The sequence below is a fragment of the Mastigoproctus giganteus genome, chromosome 11, assembly GCF_048544385.1.
Source record: "Mastigoproctus giganteus isolate SK-2022 chromosome 11, ASM4854438v1, whole genome shotgun sequence".
NCBI lineage: Eukaryota > Metazoa > Arthropoda > Arachnida > Uropygi > Thelyphonidae > Mastigoproctus > Mastigoproctus giganteus.
The window spans coordinates 113415885-113439903 of record NC_143585.1 but is presented as its reverse complement, the minus strand read 5'-3'; the positions used below and the strand labels follow the sequence as shown (position 1 = coordinate 113439903).

The following is a 24019-nucleotide window of genomic DNA, read 5'->3' as shown; positions in this document are numbered from 1 at the left end:
TACTCAACCGATTTGACTAATTTGTCTCGATCTTCTTGCAGTAGCATACTTGGTATGGGTGATTATCTATCCCGCCAACTTTCGTTATCATTCACAAACTTAGACATTAAGTCTGATATCCTTCGTCAATATCATTAATAAACACAGAAAACAATTGGTCCAGCACAACCCTGAGGATTCCACTAATAACACTAGTACAAAGAAGAGCAGTGGCCATTGATAACCACTGTCTTTTCCCATCCAACCATCTCTTTATTCTTAGCAGCAATTTACAATGCCACACTCCACCTATTTTTATAGCAGTCTTATGTGCAACAGTATCAAAAGCTTTTCCAGTGACTCCATTATTTTCCCCAGAGCAGAAGTCAAGCTAACAGGTCTTTAATTACTCATGTCTCCCTTTCATCTCCTTTTGTGAACGAAGGATACATCAGCACATCTCTTATCCACTGGGAGCTTCCTCTGAATCCAGGAATGCTTTCATGACTAAAGGTTTGCTTAACTTTTATTCAGCATCCTTTAATACAATTCAACAGATGGCATCCGACACAGGGTGTGTTTTTTTTTTTTTTTACATTCAGCTTCAATAATTTTCCTTTCCACTTTCCCCTCAATTATTCCTTACAATATCGTTCACATCCTTGCCAGAATTTTGATTCACTTCTAGCACTCCTATCATAAAAAAATTTGCTCATGTGTGATTGTAGATGCAAAATACCCATTCAGTTGGTCAGAATTATCATCAGTTAATCCATTCAGATCTAATAAACCATGTGATTGAATGCTTTCCTTCAGGTATTCACATCAATAAAGAAGGCTCTGATGGATTTCTTTGCAGGAGATTTCTGATAAGGTGATTTTTTTAGAATAGGTCATCTGTGGACTTATTTAACAAGTAAAGGGAAATACTGAGAAAAAGGGAGTATGTGATAAGAGCATTGTCAATCAATTTGGGCCTGGAGTGAAAGGTTCATGGAGGTAGAATTTTTCTCGTGGTTGTCTGTACTTGTTAATAAGAAAAAAAGCTTCTACAGGGATGGTATACACTTAAACAGAAATGGTGCAAGGATATCTGCTGATGCTATTGAGGCAGTGTTAGGTGGTTGGAAAACTGCTAGTTTGGGGAGATACACTGACTAACAGATTAACAATAGCAACAGGCAGAAGTGAAAGTGATTCTTGCACTGCTTCTATTGGAACACGTAGCAGCCTCGGAAAGAGTACCTCGGATTTCAAAGCCTACTGTGGGTAGTCACAGAACAAGGAAATACACAGGCTGTGTTAGAGTAAATAAGAATAAGAAACGGTGCATGTATCCTTGCATGTACTCCAATGCTAGAAGCATAGAAATAAATTTTACGAATTTGAAGTCGTGATCAAGTCATGAAATAGACATTTGTGTGTGGGGGGGGGAGACATTGGGCGAAATATCAAAGATGTGGTGTCACTCAAATATAAGGTAGGCAGAATTTGAATATGGGGAGTACAAAGTATACAGAAAGGACATCCAGGAACGGGGGGGGGGGGGGGGGAGAAGAAGCAAAAGGTTATGCTCTTAGTTAAGAAGCACAAAATCTAATGCAAGTGCATCCAGTTGATATGGATAGCAAGTGCAACTGAGTTACTTTGGTGCGACATAAGCACTGGGAAAACAAAAATGAGAGTCAGAGTGTATTACAGGCTGAATGATAAGTACAACAAACAACTACACTAAGAAATGGAGTGGACCAGTAAATCAGAATGTATTATAATTGGGGAATTAACTTTCCAAATAATGACTTTAACTTGTGGATTGGTCACTCACATGCTAGCTACACTTTTGTAGATGTATGGGATGACTTTTCTACAATAGAATGTGAGAGAGACAAGAGAGAAAGCAATAATCCTGATCTGATTATCAGGTGATTCTTCTTGCATTAAGAATCTGCAGATGAAAGGTCCACAGTGGGCAACTATGGGTAAAGGGAAAGGGTTTTGCTTTTGTAAAGGCGACTAAAGTGGTCTCAGACAGTATTTAAATTCTATATATTGGGATCAAGTAATGATGTTACCAATGACAAACTCTCATTGTGAAGCATTCAGAAAAATAATCATAGAAGGTGTTTTGCTTGTCATGTCAACTAAGAAATATTGGTCAGGGCTTAGAAGAACTATGTCAAAAGAACTACAAAGACACTTGGCAGAGAAAAACTTGCATGGGATGCACATAAATTATTGAACGATACAGAAGCCTATAGTAGGTATAAACTAGTCTGCAATCGAGCAACAATGAAGGTTAGGGAAACCAAGGAAGATTATGAGAAGACTATCAAAGAATGCCAAGAAAAGCAGCAAAGAATTCTTTACTTAAATTAACAGTAAAAGGAAGGGGTTGAATTGCACTGGTCCACTTGATGTTGATTGCTTAACTGTTGATGATCCTGTTGCTGACAGGCTGAATAGGTATTTTCTGCATCTACATTCACGAATGAGGAATTCACTAGGGAGGACGAAGCTAGAATTTTATCAAACGCTAACAAGAAAATGTAAAAGAAAATGCTAACAAATGTAAAATACTACATATGGGAAACAGTAACCCCAGAGCAACGTATTAACTCTGCGGTAATACACTGACAGTGTTGGAGAATGAAAAGGACCTGGGGGTAATTGTGCAGGCAGATATGAAGTTCTCTGAGCGCAGTGCAGACGAGGTGCAAGAGTAGCTCATGGTGTCTTCTCAATGATATACAGGAATTTTTCTAGCAAGGATAAGGAGGTGATTGTTCCCTTGTATAAGGCAATGGTTAGGCCACATCTTGAGTACTGTATACAGGTCTGGAGGCCTCATTTCAAGAAGGATGTAGAGCTGCTGGAACGGGTACAGAGAAGGGCAACAAGATTAGTGAATGGAACAAAGGGTTGCTCTTACAAAGAAAGGCTTAAGTTTTGCAAATTACAGAGTCTGGAGACTAGGCACCGGCGAGGTGATCTGATAGAGGTGTATAAGGCTTTGAATGGTTTGAGCATGCTCAATGCCAATGGGATTCTTCCTCTTGCTCAGAATAATCACCTCAGAGGGCATAAATTCAAATTGAGGAAGGACGGATGTCGGATAGATGTGCGGAAATTTGCCTTTGACTAGCAGGTGGTTGGTTGGTGGAACCGACTTCCATCATTTGTTGTTGAAGTTGATAGCCTAAACAGATTTAAGGCTCAACTGGACAGGTATTTCGAATGAACGGAGGGGTGAAATGGGAGTGGTGTGTTTTTTTTTTTTTGTTTTTTTTTGGCTGATGCTGAATAAGCTTGCTTTCTTGCATCATATGCCTCTACTAATGCTAATGCTAATGATTTTGTGAAGACTGAGAGGAAAGTGCAAGAGCAATTGTCAGAGTTAAACATAAAAAAGGTTCTGGGTGGATGGAATCTATCCAATTATATTAAAGGAGGCGGCAAAGGAAGTAGGCAAACCCTTAGGCATAATTATGAGAGCATCTTTGGATTTAGGGGAGGTTCCCGTGGACTGAAGATGTGCAAATGTAGCCCCAATTCACATGGGGGGGGTCAAAGAGTGGCATGAGTAATTACAGACCTGTTAGCTTAACTTCTGTTCCAAGGAAAATAATGCAGTCACTGTTTAAAGAAGTAATGCAGAAGCATTTAGACAGGAGTGCAATTATACTGCTGTCACTGCATGGATTTATTAAGGGAAAGTCTTGTTTGACCAATCTGATTGGATACTATGATGCAGTGACCAAGGAACTGAATGCAAAAAATAATTTTGATATCTTACACTTGGATTTCGGGAGGGTTTTTTATATGGTTGCACATAAGACTGCAGCACAAATTGGAGCAGTGTGGCATTATGGAAAAGTTACTGCTATGGATAAAGAAATGGTTGAGTGGTAGAAGACAAAGTAGTTATCAATGATTATTGTTCTTCATGAATTAATGTTATTAGTGGAATCTCACAGGGTTCAATGCTGAGCCCATTGTTGTTTTCTGCATTTATTAACAATACCAAATGTCTGAGTTTGCAGGGCTATTAATGACAATAATCATGATATTCTGCTGCGACAAGATCTAGAAAAATTAGGCAGATGGGCTGAGAAATGGTAACTGAAATTTAACATTGGCAAATGCAAGGGACTGCACATGGTAGCAATAACTTCACAGTAATGTACCAACTGTGTGGTACTAAATTTAGGTAAGTGGAAAACGAAAAGGACCTGGGTGTAATTGTTCAGTCTGATATGAAGTTTTTTGAGTAGTGCTGACAGGCTGCAAGGACAGCTCGTGGGGTTTTGTCAACGATATTCAGCAATTTTACAAGCAGGGATAAGGAAGTGATTGTCCCATTGTATTAGGCAATGGTCAGGCCACATCTTGAGTACTGCATACAGGTCTGGATGCCTCTGTTTAGGAAGGATGTAGAGCTCGTGGAACAACTATAGAGAAGGGCAATGAGTTTGATGAAGGGAACAAAAGGCTCTTACCAAGAAAGGATTCAGTTTTGTGAATTACGGTATAGGGAGACTAGGTACCTACAAGATGATTAGATTGAGATGTTTAAAGCTTTATATGCCTTGAGCAAACTCAATAGTGATAGGATTCTTCCTCTTGCTCAGACTATGCATATGAGAGGGCATAAATTCATATTGAAGAAGGATGGTTGCAGAATAGATGTACAAATGTTTGCCTTCAGCTAAAAGTTGGTTGATTACTGGAACAAACTTCCATTGTTGTGTAAATGAACAGTTTGAATTAATTCAAGGAAAAACTAGACCAGTGGTTTTCAACCGGGGTGCCACAACAACATTCCAGGAGTGCCAGGTAATTTGGGTTTAAGTTACTTAAACTTATTATTATTTTTTTTAATTTATATGTTTATTTCATTATAAAAAAGTGTACAAATCTTTTTAATTTTGAGTTTATCTATAATTGATGTTTACTTAGTACCTCTATATAAAGAATAAAATTATATACTCTATATATATATATATATAATTTGTATTATGAAATGTAATAAATACCATATAACATATATATTTTTTAATATTATATATATATATATATATATATATATATATATATATATATATATATAGAGAGAGAGAGAGAGAATCGGATATAACAGGCAGAAAATTTAGTAGGGATGCCGCAAAATAAAATAAATTACTTAGGGGTGCCGTTATTAAAAAAAGGTTGAAAACCACTGAACTAGACAAACTAATTGAGGGGATGGATATGTGAAATAGGTTTTTTTTTTTTTTTTTTGGCTGATGCTGTAGAAGTCTGCTTTGTTGCATCATTTGTCGCTATTATTATTAATAAGGATAGCGTTAATTTTATGCAAGCGGTGGGGGGGGGGTTTAGGCTGATGCTGTATAAGTTTGCTTTGTTACATCATTTGACACTATTATTACTAATAAGGATAGCATTAATTTTATGTAGGCGGTGGGAGGGTCATCATTTGCCTTTAAGTATGTCCCAACAAGCAGAGTCAAACTGATTTTCCACTTTCAACATCTTGATGTTTTTTTGCATTTTTCCAGAATCCATAACTGAACAATTTATGCCATTATTTGGGCTTGTTATATCTGTTATTCACCTTCCAAAGCGCTCAGTTTTCTCAGTCTGGGATTTATTTTTTTTGAGGTAATGTGGGTGCTGTCATGTGCTCTCTCTCTCTCTCTCGTCAAACAGTTCCAAGACCAAGTCATGTGGTACATCTTTCACATATACATATCCCCCCTTCATTTCATATGGTGCTTCAGTTTTTTGCTATTTCTCTTTATCACTGAGTTTTCATAGGGGGGGGGGGGTTGTAGAAGGAGGTACTGATGTAGGAATGGCACCTGACTGGTTTTTCAGAGTGAGTGTTTGTGTGGTTAATAAATAGTGAGTGATGGACTTAAAAGGACTCTTTAGTTGGAATAGTATTTCAGTGTGTTCGGATGGAACAACATCACTCTACAACCATCTGAGCATATAATGGTTTATTATTATTTATATTTTTCACCAATTTTCTTGCCTCTTGGTATGATATTTTGAAATCTGCCTTTAATCTCTGTACCTCCTTTTCCTTCTTTCTTTCATGGGATGCTCATGAGTAAGCTGAGTACTCTTCAAGGCAATTAATACATGTCCATTTTGGAGATAAACTTTAAGCTCAGTAATTTCATGGCCCTTTGCATCAGCCTTAGTTGCTAATGCTCCTAAAAACCAAATAACAACAACAACCTTTGCATCACATTCAGTGCAAGCACGGGCACCATGAGAGGCCATTTGAAATTTCCATATTTCTGGCGTTTAAAGCACCTTAGTGGGCCTTACTGAGAATGCCAGTACACAGCTGTAATTGAGTTTTGAGACAGTAGTGTACTGAAAATAAGGTTGAGGTTTCTAATAGAGCATAGTTTCCCATCACTATGCAGAAGCATCATTTTGTTGCTAATGCTGATTGCATTTTCAGTTCAGAACAGGCCTCCTCTTCAGACACTTCAAGCAAGGTTCCATTCTGAAAGGACAATTGAAGATGAGTTAAATGTCTTGTGGAATGTTAATTTGCCATTCTGTCAATTGAATGGCTTGAAAGAGCTGATCTGATTGATTTTCACATTTGGTTTCAATGCAGATATCCACCAACCCTGCCAAGTGCAAATTTCCAAGAAAGAAGGAAAAACGACAGTGTAATAAGAGAATGTGAAAAGATGAAACAAAGTTCCTTCTTAACCTATTCAAAATCTAGTTTGTATTCATTGATTGCTTTTTACAATTATTCTGAGCTTTGGTGTAGGCAGACAAAAGGTGAAGCTTGAATATAAGCCAACTGCAATTTTCTACATTTTTATCTTGAACAGCCTTAGCAACTTAATGGAAAACACCAGGTTTAGAGACAAAACAAAATTTTTGGGTGCAATGAAAAATAGTTTCATGTACATGATCTGAACATACATTAGGATTCTGATCCTAATGAACATACATTAGGATCAGAAGATTTAAAAACATAATCCAACCAAGAAAGAGAGCAACAGAAATCATGCAGATCATACCATTTCATATTCTTATGCCTAATGACACATGGCTAAGAATGATTATGAGAGAGAGACCCCACGGATTGATTGACAATCAACGAGTTGTGATCTGCAGTGACTAAAGAACTATTCACTTCAACTGTATAAACGAAGGGTTGTTTGTGAGAAAAAGAAAAAAGGTAGGGGTGCATGGACAGAACTGTCTGGTGTCCAGGTAGGTAAATGAACAATCTATGTGAGGTCATTAGTAACCACAAAAGGCTCAGCATATCAACCAACTGAGTTCATGTAAACAGAACACTAAACCCAGCTGGAGTTTTAAAATTAAAATCACCACACTGTTAAGAAAGTTGGGCTGGAGAAAGTGGTTTCATGGTAATAAAATCAGTAAAGTTCTCAGTGATTTGTAGAGTTGGGAAAAATGAAAGACATAAGAGATGAATTCTATACAATGAGATAAAACTGGGAGAAATTTTTCGCTATGGCATACACACAGCAGGAATAAACCCAACTCCTTGACACAATGTGGCCTCAGTGGTATCTCAAGCATACAAACTACTCAAACCCCGCCCCCCAGCTGGAAGAGTAGAAGCCGTATGATTATAGAATAGCTGAATCCTAGACAGTTAATAATAAGTTCAGCCTGCTGCAATGAAGAAATTCTAAGGTATCATGTTGTTAGGAAAACAGTAAGGTGCATGACATAATGGTAAGGTTGAATGATCAGTATATATGATCACACTCTCAAATCTCTTCATCAGTGGAGTATAGGGAAAATAAGAAAATGAGAGAGAGAGAGAGCTAAAAACGAATGCATACCTTTTTTCACTTTCCTTATCCCTCGATTTATCTCTGGAATTCTCTACTTCTGTTTGAAGAACAGACTGATTATGTCCTGTTTGTGTGGTACTAACTGTTGAACTGCTGTGCCCCACAGAAACTGGTGCAACCAATGATTTACTGAGAGGTAAGCTCGATACAGGACTCCAACTCAGACCTTTCTATTGTAAAATAAAATTTAAACAAATGAAAACAAAAAAAAGATAATATACTTACCTAAATCATGCAAAAAATTACTTTGTTAATTAATATTTCCAAAGTGCTAATAATAGCAAATAGCACCAATTAGTTGAATACTAAGGAGAATCAATATAAATCTGAAACAACTTCATTTATATAAATTTGACACAACCCTACCATACTATAATACTACACATGCAGATTCAAAAATAAGATCACACAAAATACAAAGACACTTTCTTTTTTTTTTTTTAAGAAATTCGATATACAGCAAGGTGAATGCACTACAATAGGAAACTTGCACAAATTATTTTCTTATTTTCTGGTGGATGTTTTAGATCAGTTTGGATTTAAGGTTCAAATTGGTGGTACTGTTTTTTTTTTTTTTTAAATAAAGGTAGGTGTGTGTGTGTGTGTGTGTGTGTGTGTGTGTGTGTGTGTGTGTGTGTGTGTGTGTGTGTGTGTGTGTGTGTGTGTGTCCCATTTCGCCCATCCATTCACTCCTACAGTTTGTCAAGCTCAGCCGTTAATTTATTTAAGCTGTCAACTTCCACAAACGCACATGGAAGTTTTTTCCAGCAATCAGCCACCCACTGTCTAAAGACAAATTTCCACACATCTATTCTACAACTGACTTTCCTCAATTTGAATTTATGTCCCCTCATGTGCAGAATCTGAGCAAGAAGAAGAATCTCATCAGTACTGAGCTTGCTCAAACCATTCAAGGCCTATTACACCTCAATCTGATTATCTCGCAGGTCTAGTCTCCAGATTCTTTTCTTCTTTTCCATGGTCGGATTACTGTTTCAAAACTTCTGGTGTCGACATTTGCTCAGATCATGTCAGTGTATTATTCTTGCAGGAATGGAATCCGTTATTCCACACTCCACTTTAAAATCCAGTCCTTTATCTAAACCTTGGTTTTCCAATAAATCTGCTAAGGCTGTTCAAGAAAAGAATGTTGCATATCATAATTGGCTTCTTTCCAATTCTTCAGTTTCATTTTTGGCCTACACCAAAGCTCACATCAATTGTAAAGCAGTTATTAATCAGTCCAAACTAGATTTTTAACAGGATAAGAGTAAAAAACTTGATTCTTGCCCTAATGGTAGCCAAGCATTCTGGTCTCTAGCCAAAGCTATTTGGCAGCAACTTTTGCCCATCTCTGCAAAAACCAGATGGTTCTATTGTCACTTCAGCCAAGAATAAAGCTGACCAGCTAGTATCTCATTTTTCTTCCAACTCATGTATTAATGATCCCTTTTTGTCACCAGAATATCATCTGTGTTGATTCACTGGTGATATTCTGGCTTATGTTATCCACTTATGGACAAATTCAATGGAAAGGTTTGGCAAAACATAAGCAGTTGATATGACATCTCAAAGGCTTTCGATTGTGTTTGGCATAAAGATCTTCTAGACAAGCTTCCATCTTATTGTTTGCCAAATTTTTTTTGTAATAGGATATCCAGTTTTCTCTCTGACTGCTCACTGAGGATGATGGTAGATGGCTCTCTGTCTTCTAACTTCTCCACTAATGCTGTCGTCCCCCAAGGTTCAGTTCTTTCCTCCACTCTTTTCTTCTTGTATATTAATGACCTTCTTCCATACATAGTTTTGCTGATGATAGCACATTGCATTCCACTTCAGTAAACCACCCTTTTTTATTTATTTTTTATCTGTTTTTTATGAAAACCCCAAACATGAGAGGTATTAGAACCTATAGTACTTAGTACTGTGCTTGGGTTGCAGGTTGAGAAGACGAGAGAAGATATATGTCCACGTTAGACTTGAACTTCTGTAGACTAATTTTCAGGAAAGACATAAGAAGGAAGGTTATTCCAGAAAACGGCAGTTGAATGAATAAACGAGGAAGATGAAAAGTTGGTTCTGTGAGTTTGAAGTTGGACAGTAAATGGATGTTGGCTGGTGTGGGCACGTATTCAGACTGTTTTGAAAGAGAGAGGCAGGACTTATAGAAGCCAATTCAGAAGAACAGCGCCCATGGAAATATCTGTAGAAAAGGCATGCAGCAGAAACAGTACGTCTATGAGACGAGTGGAGAGACATTTTCCCAGATGAGTCATTAATTAACCTAACTGCCCTTTTCTGAATGGAATCTAGGGGCAAAGACAATTTGGTTAATTTCAATCCTTCTAAAACTCAGTCTTGTCTTATATCTTGCAAAAAGGATTCTTCTGTTCCTATGTTCATCTTTGGTGACACTTCAAATTCTAGGCAAGACGATATATCTCTTTTGAGGATTACCTTGACTTCTAATCTCTCTCTAAAAAACTTCGTTTTCTCTTTCACTCTTGGCATTACTTTTCTTCCAAACAACTGTTCACTCTGTACAAATCACAAATCCATCCTACCATGGAATCCGACATCTGGGGGCAGTGCCCCCAAAACCTCTCTCAGGCTTCTAGATTCCATTCAGAAGAGGGCAATTAGGTTAATTAATGACTCATCTCTAACAGTCTCTCCACTCTGTCTCATAGACGTTCTGTTTCTAATGCATGCCTTTTCTAAAGATACTTCCATGGGCACTGTTCGTCTGAATTAGCTTCTCTAATTCCCGCTCTCTCTTTCAAAACAGTCCGAACATGTGCCGCCACCAGCCAACATCCTGTTAATGTCCACTTTCTAACTCACAGAACCAACTTTTCATCATCCGCATTTATTCATTCAACTGCCGTTTTCTGGAACAACCTTCATTCATACGTACTTCCTGAAAATTAAAGTCTCCAGAAGATCAAGTCTAATGTCGGCAAATATCATCTTTCGTCTTCTCAACCTCCAACCCATGCACTAAATACTATGGGTTCTAATACCTCTCGTATTTGGGATTTTAATAAAAAAAAAAAAAAAAAAAAAAATCATGCAATTTGCAGAACTTAGGCCTTTCTTGGTAACAGCAATCCTTTGTTCCACTTACTAATCTTGTTGCCCTTCTCTGTACTCGTTCCACTAGCTCTACATCTTTCCTAAAATGAGGCCTCCAGACCTGTATGCAGTACTCAAGGTGTGACATGACCACTGCCTTATACAAGGGGATAATCACCTCCTTATATATATATATCATTGACAAGACCCCCGTGACCTGCTCTGGCAGCCTGTCTGCACTTACCAGAAAACTTCATATCTGACTGCACAGTTACTCCCAGGTCTTTCTCATTCTCCACTACCATGAGCGTAGTACCACACAGCTGAAATGTTACTCTGGGGTTACTGCTACCCACATTCAGCACTTTGCATTTGTTAATGTTAAACTTCAGTTTCCAGCTCTCAGCTCATCTTCTGACATCCTTTTGACGGAAACCCACAGGAGGCATTGAATGGAATGCAATGGGAATGGTAGGAGATTGCTTACCAAGATTATCCATACACGAGTTAGAGGAAAAGTAGGTTGCTAGCAGGTCAGCTTTATCTTCGGCTGAAGTGGCAAAAGAACCATCCAGTTTTGACACAGATGGGAATTGAGCAGGGAAAAGTTGCAGCCAATAACTTTAGCAAGTCACCAGAATGCATGACTACCATTGGACAAGAAGCAAGTTTTCTACTGTTAGCTTGTTCAAATCTAGTTTGGACTGATTAATTACTGCTTTCCAATTGGCGCAGGTTTGATGTAGGAAGAAAATGAACCCAGAGATGTGGATACAAGCCAATTGCAATACACAACATTCTTAACTTGAAGAGCGTTAGCACATTTATTGGAAAACCAAGGTTTAGAAAAAGGATGTGATTATAAGGTAGTGTTGAATAAAGGATTCCGTCCCTACAACAATAATTTCACTGACATGATCTGAACAAATGTTGATATCAGATGATTTGAACAGTAGTAGTACTGGCATGTGATGCAAGAAAGAAAGTGTATGAGCTTATGCAGCATCAGCCAAAAAAAATTACAAAAAATTTGAGAATTACAAAACAATCCCCTCAAAATGTTTGTCCAGTTCCTCCTTAAATTTATTTAACCTATCAACTGCTACAATGACAGATGGAAGTTTGTTCCAGCAATTAACCACCCGCTGGCTAAAGGCAAATTTCCGCACATCTATTCAACATCAGTCCTTCCTCGATTTCAATTTATTCCCCCTTAGGTTTGTAATCTGAACAAGTGGAAGAATCTCATCAGAATTCAGCGTGCTCAACCTATTCAAGGCCTTATTCACCTCAATCAGATCACCTCACAGGTGCCTAGTCTCCAGCTGCTGCAATTTGCAGAACTCAAGCCTCTCCTGGTAAGAGGATCCCTTCATTCCCCTCACCAATCTTGTTGCCCTTCTCTGTACACGCTCAAGTAACTCTACATCCTTCCTAAAATGAGGCCTCCAGATCTGTACACAGTACTCAAGGTGTGGCCTGACCATTGCCTTATACAGAGGGACAATCACCTCCTTTTCCCTGCTAGAAAAATTCCTGTATATCATTGACAAAATCCCATGACCTGCCCTGGCAGCCTGTCTGTTAGTTAGTTAGTTAGTTATTTTGGTTTTTAGGAGCATTAACAACTAAGGCCATTTTGCTCCGGGAATATGCGGTGGTCATTCCCTGACCTTTCCGCATCCTTCGTATTTAGTGGTGACGGGCTCGAACCCCGGTCTAATCAAGAAGTGTGTACTACGCACTGCTGCTCCTTCCCACCTGGCTACGGAGGCGCCCAGCCTGTCTGCATTGCTCAGAAAACTTCATATCTGACTGCACAATTACTCTCAGGTCTTTTTCATTTTCTACCACCTTAAGTGTAGTACCACACAGTTGGTACGTTTCTCTGGGGGTACTTCTACCCATATGCAGTACTTTACATTTTTCTCTTAACACCGAACCCTATGGGACTCCACTAATAACATTAGTCCGCGAAGAGTAGCACCCATTCATTACAGCCCTCTGTCTTCTCCCACTCAACCATCCTTTTATCCATTGTAGTACTTACCCTTAATACCATTCTGCTCCAATTTGTACATTAGTCTTCCATGTGCAACAGTGTCAAAAGCTTTCCTGAAATCCAAGTATATGATATCAAAATTATTTTTTGCATCCAGTTCCTTTGCAGCCACATAAAAACCAATCAAATTTGTCAGGCAAGACTTTCCCTTAACAAACCCCATGCTGTGTCTGAATTATTGCTTCAGTCTTGTCTAGATGATCCTGCAATACATCTTAAACCAGTGATTCCATTATTTTACCCGGAACAGTAGTTAAACTAACTGGTCTGTAATTACTTGTGTCACCCTTCGATCCCCCTTTGTGAATTGGGGACACATTTGCACATCTCCAATCTGTGGGGACCTCCCCTGAGTCCGAAGATGCTCTCATAATTATGGCTAAGGGTTTGCTTACTTCCTTTGCTGCCTCCTTTAATATAACTGGATAGAGCCCATCCACCCCAGGTGCCTTTCTTATGTTTAATTTCAACAATTTCTCCTCCACTTTGTTCTCAGTTATTACAAAATCATTAAGCACCCTGTTACAATTTGATAGCCTTGTGGCATTTTCAAACGTTAATAACTCCTCCTGTATGAATGTAGATGCAAAATACTCATTCAGCAATCTGACCAAGGAAAAGAAGAAATCTTGGAGATCATCTCATTATACATTTTTGTAATGCCAAACAACAAGAGGTTGAGACTTGACATGAGAAAGGTTGGACTGAAGATGAGACCATCAACAACTTGTATTCTGAGTTGCCAAGAGACCACTGACAATAACCTTGTAAAGATTGTTTGTAAGAAAAAGAAGATCAAGTTGTATTTAACTGCAATTTCCAGAATTTCACTTATATACTGCTTTAGCATCTGAAAAGGCAAAAGTCCAAGTGTATGTATATATGTACATATCTGTAAATATGTGTGTTGTTATGTTGAAGATAGAGTGTTGGCTGTGTGGTTGGGATTATCTAGTATTCTAGTAGGTAGATGAACAATATTTGTAAAGTCATTAATATTGCAAAAGCATCTCAACCAGCTGGATCTGTGACAAGAAGGGTGACCCAGCTGGATTTGTGAACATTAAAAAATGTTTGATAAATCATCGATAGGACACTATAGAAAACCAAGAGAAATGTGCACAAGTACCACCTTGAAGTGAAAGGAACCATCCAGCAAATAAATAGGACAACTACAACTGAGATAAGCAGTGGTTGAATCCTGATAATTGTGTTTCTATCAGAAAAAGTACATTGGGTTTGCAGACTGGAACTGGAAATGCACATCACTGAGATTGGAACTGAGAGTGCACATCATTGAGATTGGAACTAATGAGACCGCAGAATTCGTAAAATAAACAAGTAAGTGTTTAGGAGATTTATACCTTTTCACAGAAAAGTTTGTTCTCTTAGTTTGACTATTCCTGACATTATAAGTAGTAAGAAAAGGTGGGGATGACATGCTGTATAAATAATGAAACTTTCAGATATGGTGTACACATGGCAAGAGCATAAGATCCTTGACATAATGAGACCTCAGCAATGCCCCCCCCATGCATACAAACAACTCAGACTCCCTCCAGTCACTATGTGGCAGAGCAGAGGCAGTAAGATTATATATTAGTTGATCTGGAAGCCTCCTAGAGAGTTACCATTAGGTTCAGTCCCGTAGGGTATATAGTGGCCAGACTGTGAACATTGTTTTACAGCTGTACCCTCGAAATGTAACCAAGATTGGATCTCGCCATGATGTTCAAAATAACCTCAAAAGACATCAATCATACAGTGGAAATGGAAGAGATGGGGGGGGGGGTTGCTGGAGCTTTTCTCTGGAGACTAAAGATGGGTTCCACCATGTCACACCTCCAATAAGCAAAGTGGCGGTACTACACCAGTTGATGAGAATCACTGTCACCTAGTACTGTCTGGTAACTCAGAGGAACAGCATTCCTCCACGTGGTGTGAGCACCACACCTTGACCTCTGCTTACATCGGTTCGTGCCTGGGTGGTTACTCCAGTACACTAAGTGCCAGATTTCAGAACTTGCACATGGGGGTCATATCCAGAATTCCACACTTGCAAAATATACTGCTTCTTTCTTTTTCTTCCTACTGTTAACCCTTTTAATAATCTAACTTTTCTTAAACTGTATAATTTTTCTTTTTTTTGGTAGCCATTACTTCGGTCTTACTGCTTTACTAATTTTGCCATGGGGTTGGCACACTCAGGGTCCTGAGATGGATATCATCATCTTCTCTTATAATAATAAAAAAAATTTCTGATGCCTTAGAATTAACTGTTTTGAAAAAGGCAATTAAAACTCTCATAACACTGCCTATCTCAGCACTAAAAAGAAGTCATATCATTTCTCTATACATCACTTCTCAGTTCATGTATATTTTTGTTTAGTTTATCCCTCAGTAATTTTTGCTATCCTAAGTGTAATTTCTAGTTGAAGAAAGGATTATGTATGGTTATTTATAAAAATTTACTTTATAATTGATACGACACACTGGACAAAAGATGGGTGTATTTCCCTCCAGAGGTTTCTAATTATCATTCCAGTGATCAGTGATAGTCTTATTGCATACCTAGCTGAGGGGAGAAACTGGGTGTATACAGTAATTAGTCAATGACCAGTCCTTGTTTACAAAAATTACTGTGCTACTGAATGTGAATACAGGCAACCCCCGTATAATACGGAACTTCTACAACACTGTTTTGCTCTAACACAATTGATAAACTGTGACAATCCTCGCACAACACGGTATTTATATAACACAGTTAGAGAATTTCGGCAAACCTCGCATAACGGGGTATTTTTGGGCTTTTGTGCATGGAAAACACTATTAGGTTGGATATAATTTTTCAACGTTTCCCCTCTTTTTGAATCCCCACTGTTGACTCGCTATTCAAAAAAAATAATAATAATAATAACAAATCTCTGTATTTTATTTTGTTGGGAAATTCCCATGTTACGTACTGTACTATTTAACCTTTTACTTGTTGTACTTGTTGAAAAATCTAGATTTCAAAGTTTTATTACTATTGGCCATCCAAAAGATTTACCACACCAGGCCATCCAAAAGATTTAAGTCATCCAAAATGTTGAAGTTATGTTCCTACCGCCACAGTTGTACTAGGTTAATACAACTTCTTTCATTCAGCCATTAGATCAAGGCATTATATTCACCTTTAAAACTCATTATCAGAAAATCATTACAATGGATTTTGGAAAAAATTGATTCAATCTGTTGAAGTAACGGAGGCATGAAAACATTTCTCAATTGTGGACTGTATCAGAATCACAGCTATATTGCTGAAACAAGTAAAACCACCAATGTTAAATGCGTGTGGAATTTTATGGTCAGAGTCAATTCATTAAATATCGTTGAACGGGCAGAAAACGGCATCGATGTGACAGTAGAACTTGCTACATCGGTAGGAGGGGAAGGTTTTGATGATAACTACTCAAGCCCTCATGGGAGTTGAAAGAATCGCCATCCTTCCCACACCAGCTAGAAAAGACCTGAGTTTGAATAATGTCAATGAAGGGAGGAATTTTTATAGGTCTTTTTCATGACATGGCTGAGTTAGTCAGGCTTGGGCGAGAGTAACAAGGTTTTTCCCTCCCGGAAGTGGGTTTTTCGTCCAGCAAAACAGAAAATCGACCTCAGGACACATGCAATTTATAGACAATATACACAGAGTAACATGGCCTTATATATATATATAAACAAACCTTTTTGGTGTCTTGAGGTCTGGAAAACCTGTGCCCACCAATTCGTTATACGAGTATTTTTTCACTATTTTTATTGTCATTATATGTAATTATATTTTCATCATGAAATAAAACCTAAAAATGGTAATATAATGGTCTACCTCCACCGGTATTGACTTAAACACATGAAACAATCCTAGAAATTACGTTCAGGGTCCTACTACAGGAATGGACTACCGAGCCTGGACTACCTCAGCACTACTAATTCCTCTCATCCTCACTCTCCTTTTTACTGTTCTGAATCCCTATCTTTTATTTCATGTGCCTGATTAGGTTTCGAAAGCAATATCAATATGTTATTTTACTGCTATACATACTGACTTCACCTCACACAAAATTCGGCATCTTTTTCACGCTATTTTGTATGTTATACCTTCTCCTGAGACAAGTGGCCTTATTCTGTTTAATCCCTCTGTAAAGCCCGTACGTCTTACTGCATTCCAAAGCCTGAGGTCATTTTTACATTTCATATTGTCATTGAAACAAGCACGTAGCATTCTTTCTCTCCCCTTCGACTGTCCCCACTTATCCGTCATGTGAAATCAGTAAGCACGATTCCTAACCATCTGCTCCATCTCGTGATTTCAACTTTCAATGACTTTTAGTAATTTTTTACTACCTATATTTCTTCTTATCTATCATTTCTCCGCCTCTGTCGGGTCAGCCATGATATGTTAGCATTACGATTAACCTGGCTTCGAAACACAATAAACAAAAAACCTGGTATCTTTTTATCATGTGCTATGTATATTTCATGTTAGAAACAGAGGCTTTACTTTTTGCTGCATTTTGATTGATTTTGACGGCTGGCCCTCGTTAACAATGTTGAAATCATCTGAAGTACAGCAATAAGTACTTATAATATAATATTTTTGACTTTTTTTGTGTTGCAGGTTCAAACTGTTATTTTATGACTGCAACCTGCTGTTCTCTATTTCCCCACACTAATAGCATAACCTCCTATGTTTTATTTATTTATAGTCATTGGGTGCCTTCTACTCTACATAGTAGTAACCAAGGTCTATATTCCTTTCACATATCCCTCTAATTATATATACAGTAAACCCCACCTATTCGCGGTTTCGCGATCGCCGATTTAATATAAAATGAAACCTAAAAAAAATGTGAATTTTAAAGCGTCGTGAATAATTTCCGCCATAAAAAAACATGGGTGTGGCTAAAATTATCTTTTCCGGTCAACACAGTGGGTGGGGGGAAGATGGGTGACAAAATCGCGAGCGTGGATGTTTCTCGCTAATCCTTGTTCAGTATGTGTTATGTGCTTGTCATGGAAGGTTTCGTCGTTTGTTTTTAATTTATATGCATATAAATTGAATAAATTTATCCATTTATAAATTGATATACTTAAAAAATTATAAATCTACTGTTTTGCAGTGTAAAACAGACTTTTTCGAGTGTGTTAACGGAGAAAGTGACTTTATTGTGGACAAGTTCTTTTTAACCTCTACAAAAATATGGCTACGAATAAAATTGAGTTATTAGATAAAATTTCTAATGGTGAAAGTGTCTCCTCAGTGGCAAAACATTATAAAATCAATGAGTCAACGGTACGATCAATCAAGAAATCGAAAGAAAAAATCCGCCGTAGTGCCCGTGGAAACGCGCTAATTGCTTCAAAAATTTGCTCTGTAACTCGTGAGTTTAAATTAGAAAAAACGGAAAAGGCTTTAAATCTGTGGATAGAAGACCGAACTCAAAATAAAATTCCGTTAAGTTCACTCATTATTCGTGAAAAGGCAAAACTCCTTTATCAACACTTTAGCGAAACTGGTAATAGCACTGGCAGGATAAGTTTTTTAGCTAGCAAAGGTGCTGGATTGAAAGATTTGTTTGAAATTTCTAATAAATATTACATTTAATATTAAATTGTTTCTTATTTTCATTTCAATGTCATATGCTTGCATTTCACTATGTACTGTCGATGTACATAGTCATATTATGAAGGTACATATAATACATACATAGACAAAATTTTAGACTAGTTTTTCTTATATATTTCATACTTTGGAACGGAACCACTTTATTACTATGAGAGCCATAACTCAGTATTCGCAACATTTCTCAGGAACATAACCCTTGCGAATAGCGGGGGTTTACTGCGTGTATATATATATACAGTGAAACTTCTCCTAACGGACAGCTCTCGTTAACGGACAACTCTCTACGACGGACATTTTCAAATTCCCCAACTCTCCTCTATTGGTTTTAACGTGTTTGCAGCTTCTGTCTAGCAGACATTCTCTGTAACGGACACGGACAGGCAATCTGCACTGTTTCGTTTAGCTTAGCACTTAATTTGATCTCCCCATAACGGACAGCGGGAGAGCTCACGGCCCTTTTTCTAGGAACTTTTCTTCCACACATATTGCCTCAATCTATTTTCTATTTCCGATTCTCTGAATTTTATCAAGGTTTATGTCGCGGTTGTAAACCCTTTTTCAAGAATTTTTAAGGCACGTGTAAAACTTCTGATGAATTCGGTGTGTGCAGGGGGCAGGGTGAATTTGGTCGGCCTTTAGTCTTTTGAGTTTCAGTTTTCAGTTTTGTTCAGTGTCGTGTGAAGTGCACGATGTCTTCTCGTAAACATTTAACTTTAAAAGATAAAGTCGAACTCATTAATGCATATGATCGGCAAAAAAATAGTGTTCGCAATCTCGCTGCAAAATTCAAAATCGGGAAGACGCAGGTAAGTGACATCCTAAAGGAAAAAAATGAACTGCTCAAACAATTTTGGCAACACAGAAATGATCACGTTCAAAAATCATTCCCCAAACATTTGTTGGACTTCAAATTGACAATGTTACGTATGAGTGGTTTTGTCGCGCACGTGTTAAAAAATTCCCATTAATGGGCCTATTATTAGGGAAAAGGCTTTGGAGGTTGCGAAATCTATGGGAGTAAATGAGTTCAAAGCTTCTGTGGGATGGCTAGACAAGTTCAAAACTCGGCATAAAATTTCTTGGAAAACCGTAAGTGGTGAAGGTGGATCTGTTGATACTGGGGTTGTAACAGAGCGGACTGTCAAATTGGAAGAGTTATGTCGTGATTTTGAAGCTAAGGATATTTACAATTGTGACGAAACAGGGTTGTTTTTTAAAGCTCTTCCTGAAAAAACAATGAGTCTAAAAAACGAAAAGTGCCAGGGCGGAAAAATTTCTAAGGAACGCTTGACTTTACTATTGTGTACAAATATGCTGGGAGACTTTGAACAGCCTCTTGTTATAGGAAAACCACAAAATCCTCGTTGTTTCAAGGGCATAAAGTTGAATCTTTTGAATTTTGACTGGAAGTCTAATAAAAAAAGTGTGGATGACACGAGATATCATGAGCGAATGGATAAGTCACTTTAACAAAAACATGATTTGTCAAGACAGAAAAATTATTCTTTTCATGGATAATGCTGCATCTCACCCGCACATTGAATTAATTGTCCAACATTCAAATCATTTTTCTGCCACCAAACACATCTGCAGAGTGTCAGCCCTTGGATCAAGGGATAATAAAAAATTTTAAACTTCACTACAGAAAACGTGTTTTAAGACATCTCATTGCAAACATGAACGATGTAACATGTGCGAGTGACCTTGCAAAGGAAATTAGCATCCTAGATGCGATTCAATGGATTTCCTCTTCAGTAAATGCAATTAGAAAACAAACTGTCATGAACTGTTTTGTAAAGTCTGGCTTCTCAAACGCAAAAATTGAAATTGTGAACAGCAATGTGGAGCACCAAGAAGAAAAAGAACTTCAACATCTACTGATAATGTACGATACTTCAGTTACAAGTGACCCTGGCTACAAAGATATAGACTCGAACCTCACTACAGAAGATGGTGCTCTAGATATCAACGACATTATCATCGAGATTTTTCAAGAAGTTCCTCATGAGGATGAAGAAAGGGAAGGAGGTCATTCTGTCGAAGAACATATTAACGACGAACCACTGGTGAAAATAGAAGAAGCACTCATACAAATCAATCGTTTAAAAATGTTTTTTGCCGCTGAAGAAGATCCTGAAGGACTTTCGATGGTTTCTTCACTCCAAACAAATGTTGAAAACAAAATGATCAGCCAGCAGAAGGTGCAGAAGAAAATAACTGATTACTGTATGTATTTTTCTTAAGATAAAATCATAATATGCATAGCACAATTGTATGTATATTATTTACAAAAATATTGTGCAAAATCTGTATATAATTTAATTTAATTTTACATTAAATGTTTAACAATTTTTCTTTATCTCTTGTATATGTAATTATATATTATTTACAAAAATATTGTTCAAAATCTGTGTATATTTTAATTTAATTTTACATTAAACGTTTAACGATTTTTCTTTCTTTCTTTTTTTTTTTTTCTCCCTCAGACTTCTTGTTAGCGGACACTTCTCTCTAACGGACAGATTTTCATTCCCCATGGCTGTCCATTAAAGGGAAGTTTCACTATATATATATATGTGTGTGTGTATAATCATTAGCAGAGGCACGAGATGCAAGATAGCAAGCTTACACAGCATCAGTCAAAAAAAAAAAAAAAAACCTTCCCATTTCATTGATTCATTCATTCCAGTTGTTTATCTAGTTCTGCCTTGAATTTATTTAAGCTACCAACTTCCACAACAACAGATGGAAGTTTGTTCCAGCAAGCAACTACCCGTTTACTAAAGTCAAACTTCCGCAGATCTATTCTACAACTGTCTTTCCTCAGTTTGAATCAACGCCCCCTCAGGTTTATAATCTGAGAAAGAGCATTAAGCCTGCTCAATCCATTCAAGGCCTTATGCACCTCAATCAGATAGCCTCGCAGGTGCCTAGTCCCCAGAAGCTACAATTTGCAGAACTTAAGCCTTTCTTCATAATAGCAACCCTTTGTTCCCTTCTCTGCACTCATTCTAGCAACTCTACATCCTTCCTAAGGTCTGAGGCTTCCAGACCTGTACGAAGTACTCAAGGTGTGGCCTGACCATTGCTTTATACAAAGGGATAATCACCTCCTTATCCCTGCTTGCAAAATTTCTGTATATTATAGACAAGACCCCATGACCTACTCTGGCAACCTGTTTGCACTGCTCAGAAAACTTCACATCTGACTGCACAATTACCCCGAAGTCTCTTTCATTCTCCACTATCCTAGTGTAACACCACATAGATGGTACATTTCTCTGGGGTTACTGCTACCCATATGCAGTACAGTCAGTCCTCGTATAACAGGATTGTTGTGTTCCTAGAAACCCTCGTGCAATGCAAAATCGTGCAATATAAACAACAGGCCCTATAGGAAAATTAGGGATAGGTGCCGACCACCCAAGATTGAACACACATTTGTAACCAAAACATTACCAAACACAATAAATAATTGTAATAAAATATGGAGGTATTTTGTTACGACTATTGCGTAATAAAATATTGCCGATGCTTTTGCTTCGATCGTAAGCAAACTTGTTTTTTGTCTGATTTTCTATCCAAACAGATGACAGCCGTTCCATCTCTTCCAATTCTTTGTGTCTTAATCTAATGGATTTTAATTACACTTTGAGTTATCCTTGCTATGAAAGTTGTTTTTATCTTCTCTGCATTCTTTGTAATTCTCGGCATTGCCTCATTTAGGTCTGTAGCACGTGCAATATCTCATGGTCTTTCATTTCGCTCAAACCGTTTCACAAGTTCGTATTTTTTCTCTATCGACAGAGGCGAACTGGCCATACGCCTTACCGGGGAAACCCCGGTGGGCCAGAGGCCGGTGTGATTTTGGCCATAAACCATAGTATGAGGCCACTATAAATTTTCCGCATAAGAATTTTTGACCCAGTCCGCCTCTGTTTATTGATATTGCTTTTCTTTTTCTTCTTCCCTCCGAATCAGCAGTGTCTTCAACAGGACGCTTCCTTTTCACACCTTTTAAGCATTTTACTATTTTTAGGGAATAAAGCACAATTACAAAACGAGGAGGCATGCTTGATACACATAAACAAAGCTGTGCGCGTGTAGCAACTGAATAAACAAACCATAAAGGCAGAGAAATACTATGAACACCTCACATTTTACTAAAGCACATTTCTGGGGGTTACTACCATAAAACAATAAAAACAATTTCCAGTTGCGTTTCTCCTAGTGTAATCTGTTATAAACTGGTAGTAAACTCGATCTAATTGCATTTGCGATTATACCAACATCTGGAATTGTGTTGGTTTTTACGTTATTATGGTGAAATGTGTTTTCCCTTCACTGATATAAAAAACAAATACATTTTCAGAATCTTCTCTTCATTCCTATCGTGTTGCGTTCGGTTGGGGTGATTCTGCGTTCGACTGCCATTTCTTGTAAACACAAAGACGAATCGTGCATAAGCGAATTCAGTTTGTGTTATATAAGATATCGTTCCCCTATTTATAAATTGTGTATGATTGAATTCGTGTAGTGTAAACACGTGTTATACGAGGACTGACTGTACTTCGCATTTGTCAAGGTTAAACTTCAATTGTCACTTCTCAGCCCATTGGCCCAACTTTTCCAGATCGTGTTATGGCAGCATACTATCAATACTGTTATTAACAACCCTGCCAACCTTTGTATCATCTGCAAACTTTAACATTAAGCTCGATATACCTTCAAATATCAAGGATAAAAAAACAAATAACAATGGGTCCAACACCGAACTCTGAGGAACACCACAATAATATTAGTCTGCGTAGACTAGTCGCCTACTGTGTATATGTTACACCGATGAGCCAAAACATCGTGACCAGAGAGTCGTATTGCAAATCGAAGCAACTGCAGGTGAACTACAGCGATTCGCAGGTTGGGACATGGTATAAAAAACATCTGATACTGAGCTCCATTATTCAGTGTTAGTCTTGTTCTTCAGATGGGAAAGGCCAAATTGTAATGGTCAGAAGACTGGGTCAAAGCATAAATGGCACGGCTGATGGGGTGCTCACACAGTCTGTGGTTAGTACTTACCAAAAGTTGTCTGAGGAGGGGGAACCCACAAACCGCCAGCAAGGTGTTGGATAATCACAGCTCATCGGTGCTCAAGATAAGCGAAGGCTCTCCAGGATGGTACATAGCAGCAGAAGGGTGACTGTTGCTATGTACTGGTAATAGGAATGCCGGTGACAGGAGTAATGTGTCACAACATACAGCACATCGAACCCGGTTGAAAATGGGCCTGCATAGCCGCTCTGAGTGACCATGCTAACCACGGTTCACTGACAACGCCTACAATGGGCAAGCAAGCATCGAAACTGGACATTG

General features: G+C 38.0%; 1 protein-coding gene across 9 annotated transcripts in view; it reads right to left on the bottom strand.

Moving 5' to 3' along the window:
• The window catches only part of LOC150078358 (uncharacterized), an 821930-nt gene that overhangs the window by 191974 nt on the left and 605937 nt on the right, over positions 1 to 24019 (bottom strand). For all 9 annotated transcript variants that reach the window (XM_090384968.1, XM_090384969.1, XM_090384970.1 and 6 more), the window contains one exon: positions 7836 to 8017. In XM_090384968.1, coding sequence (XP_090241094.1) covers positions 7836 to 8017 — 182 coding nt within the window. The remainder of the gene's footprint in view (positions 1 to 7835; positions 8018 to 24019) is intronic.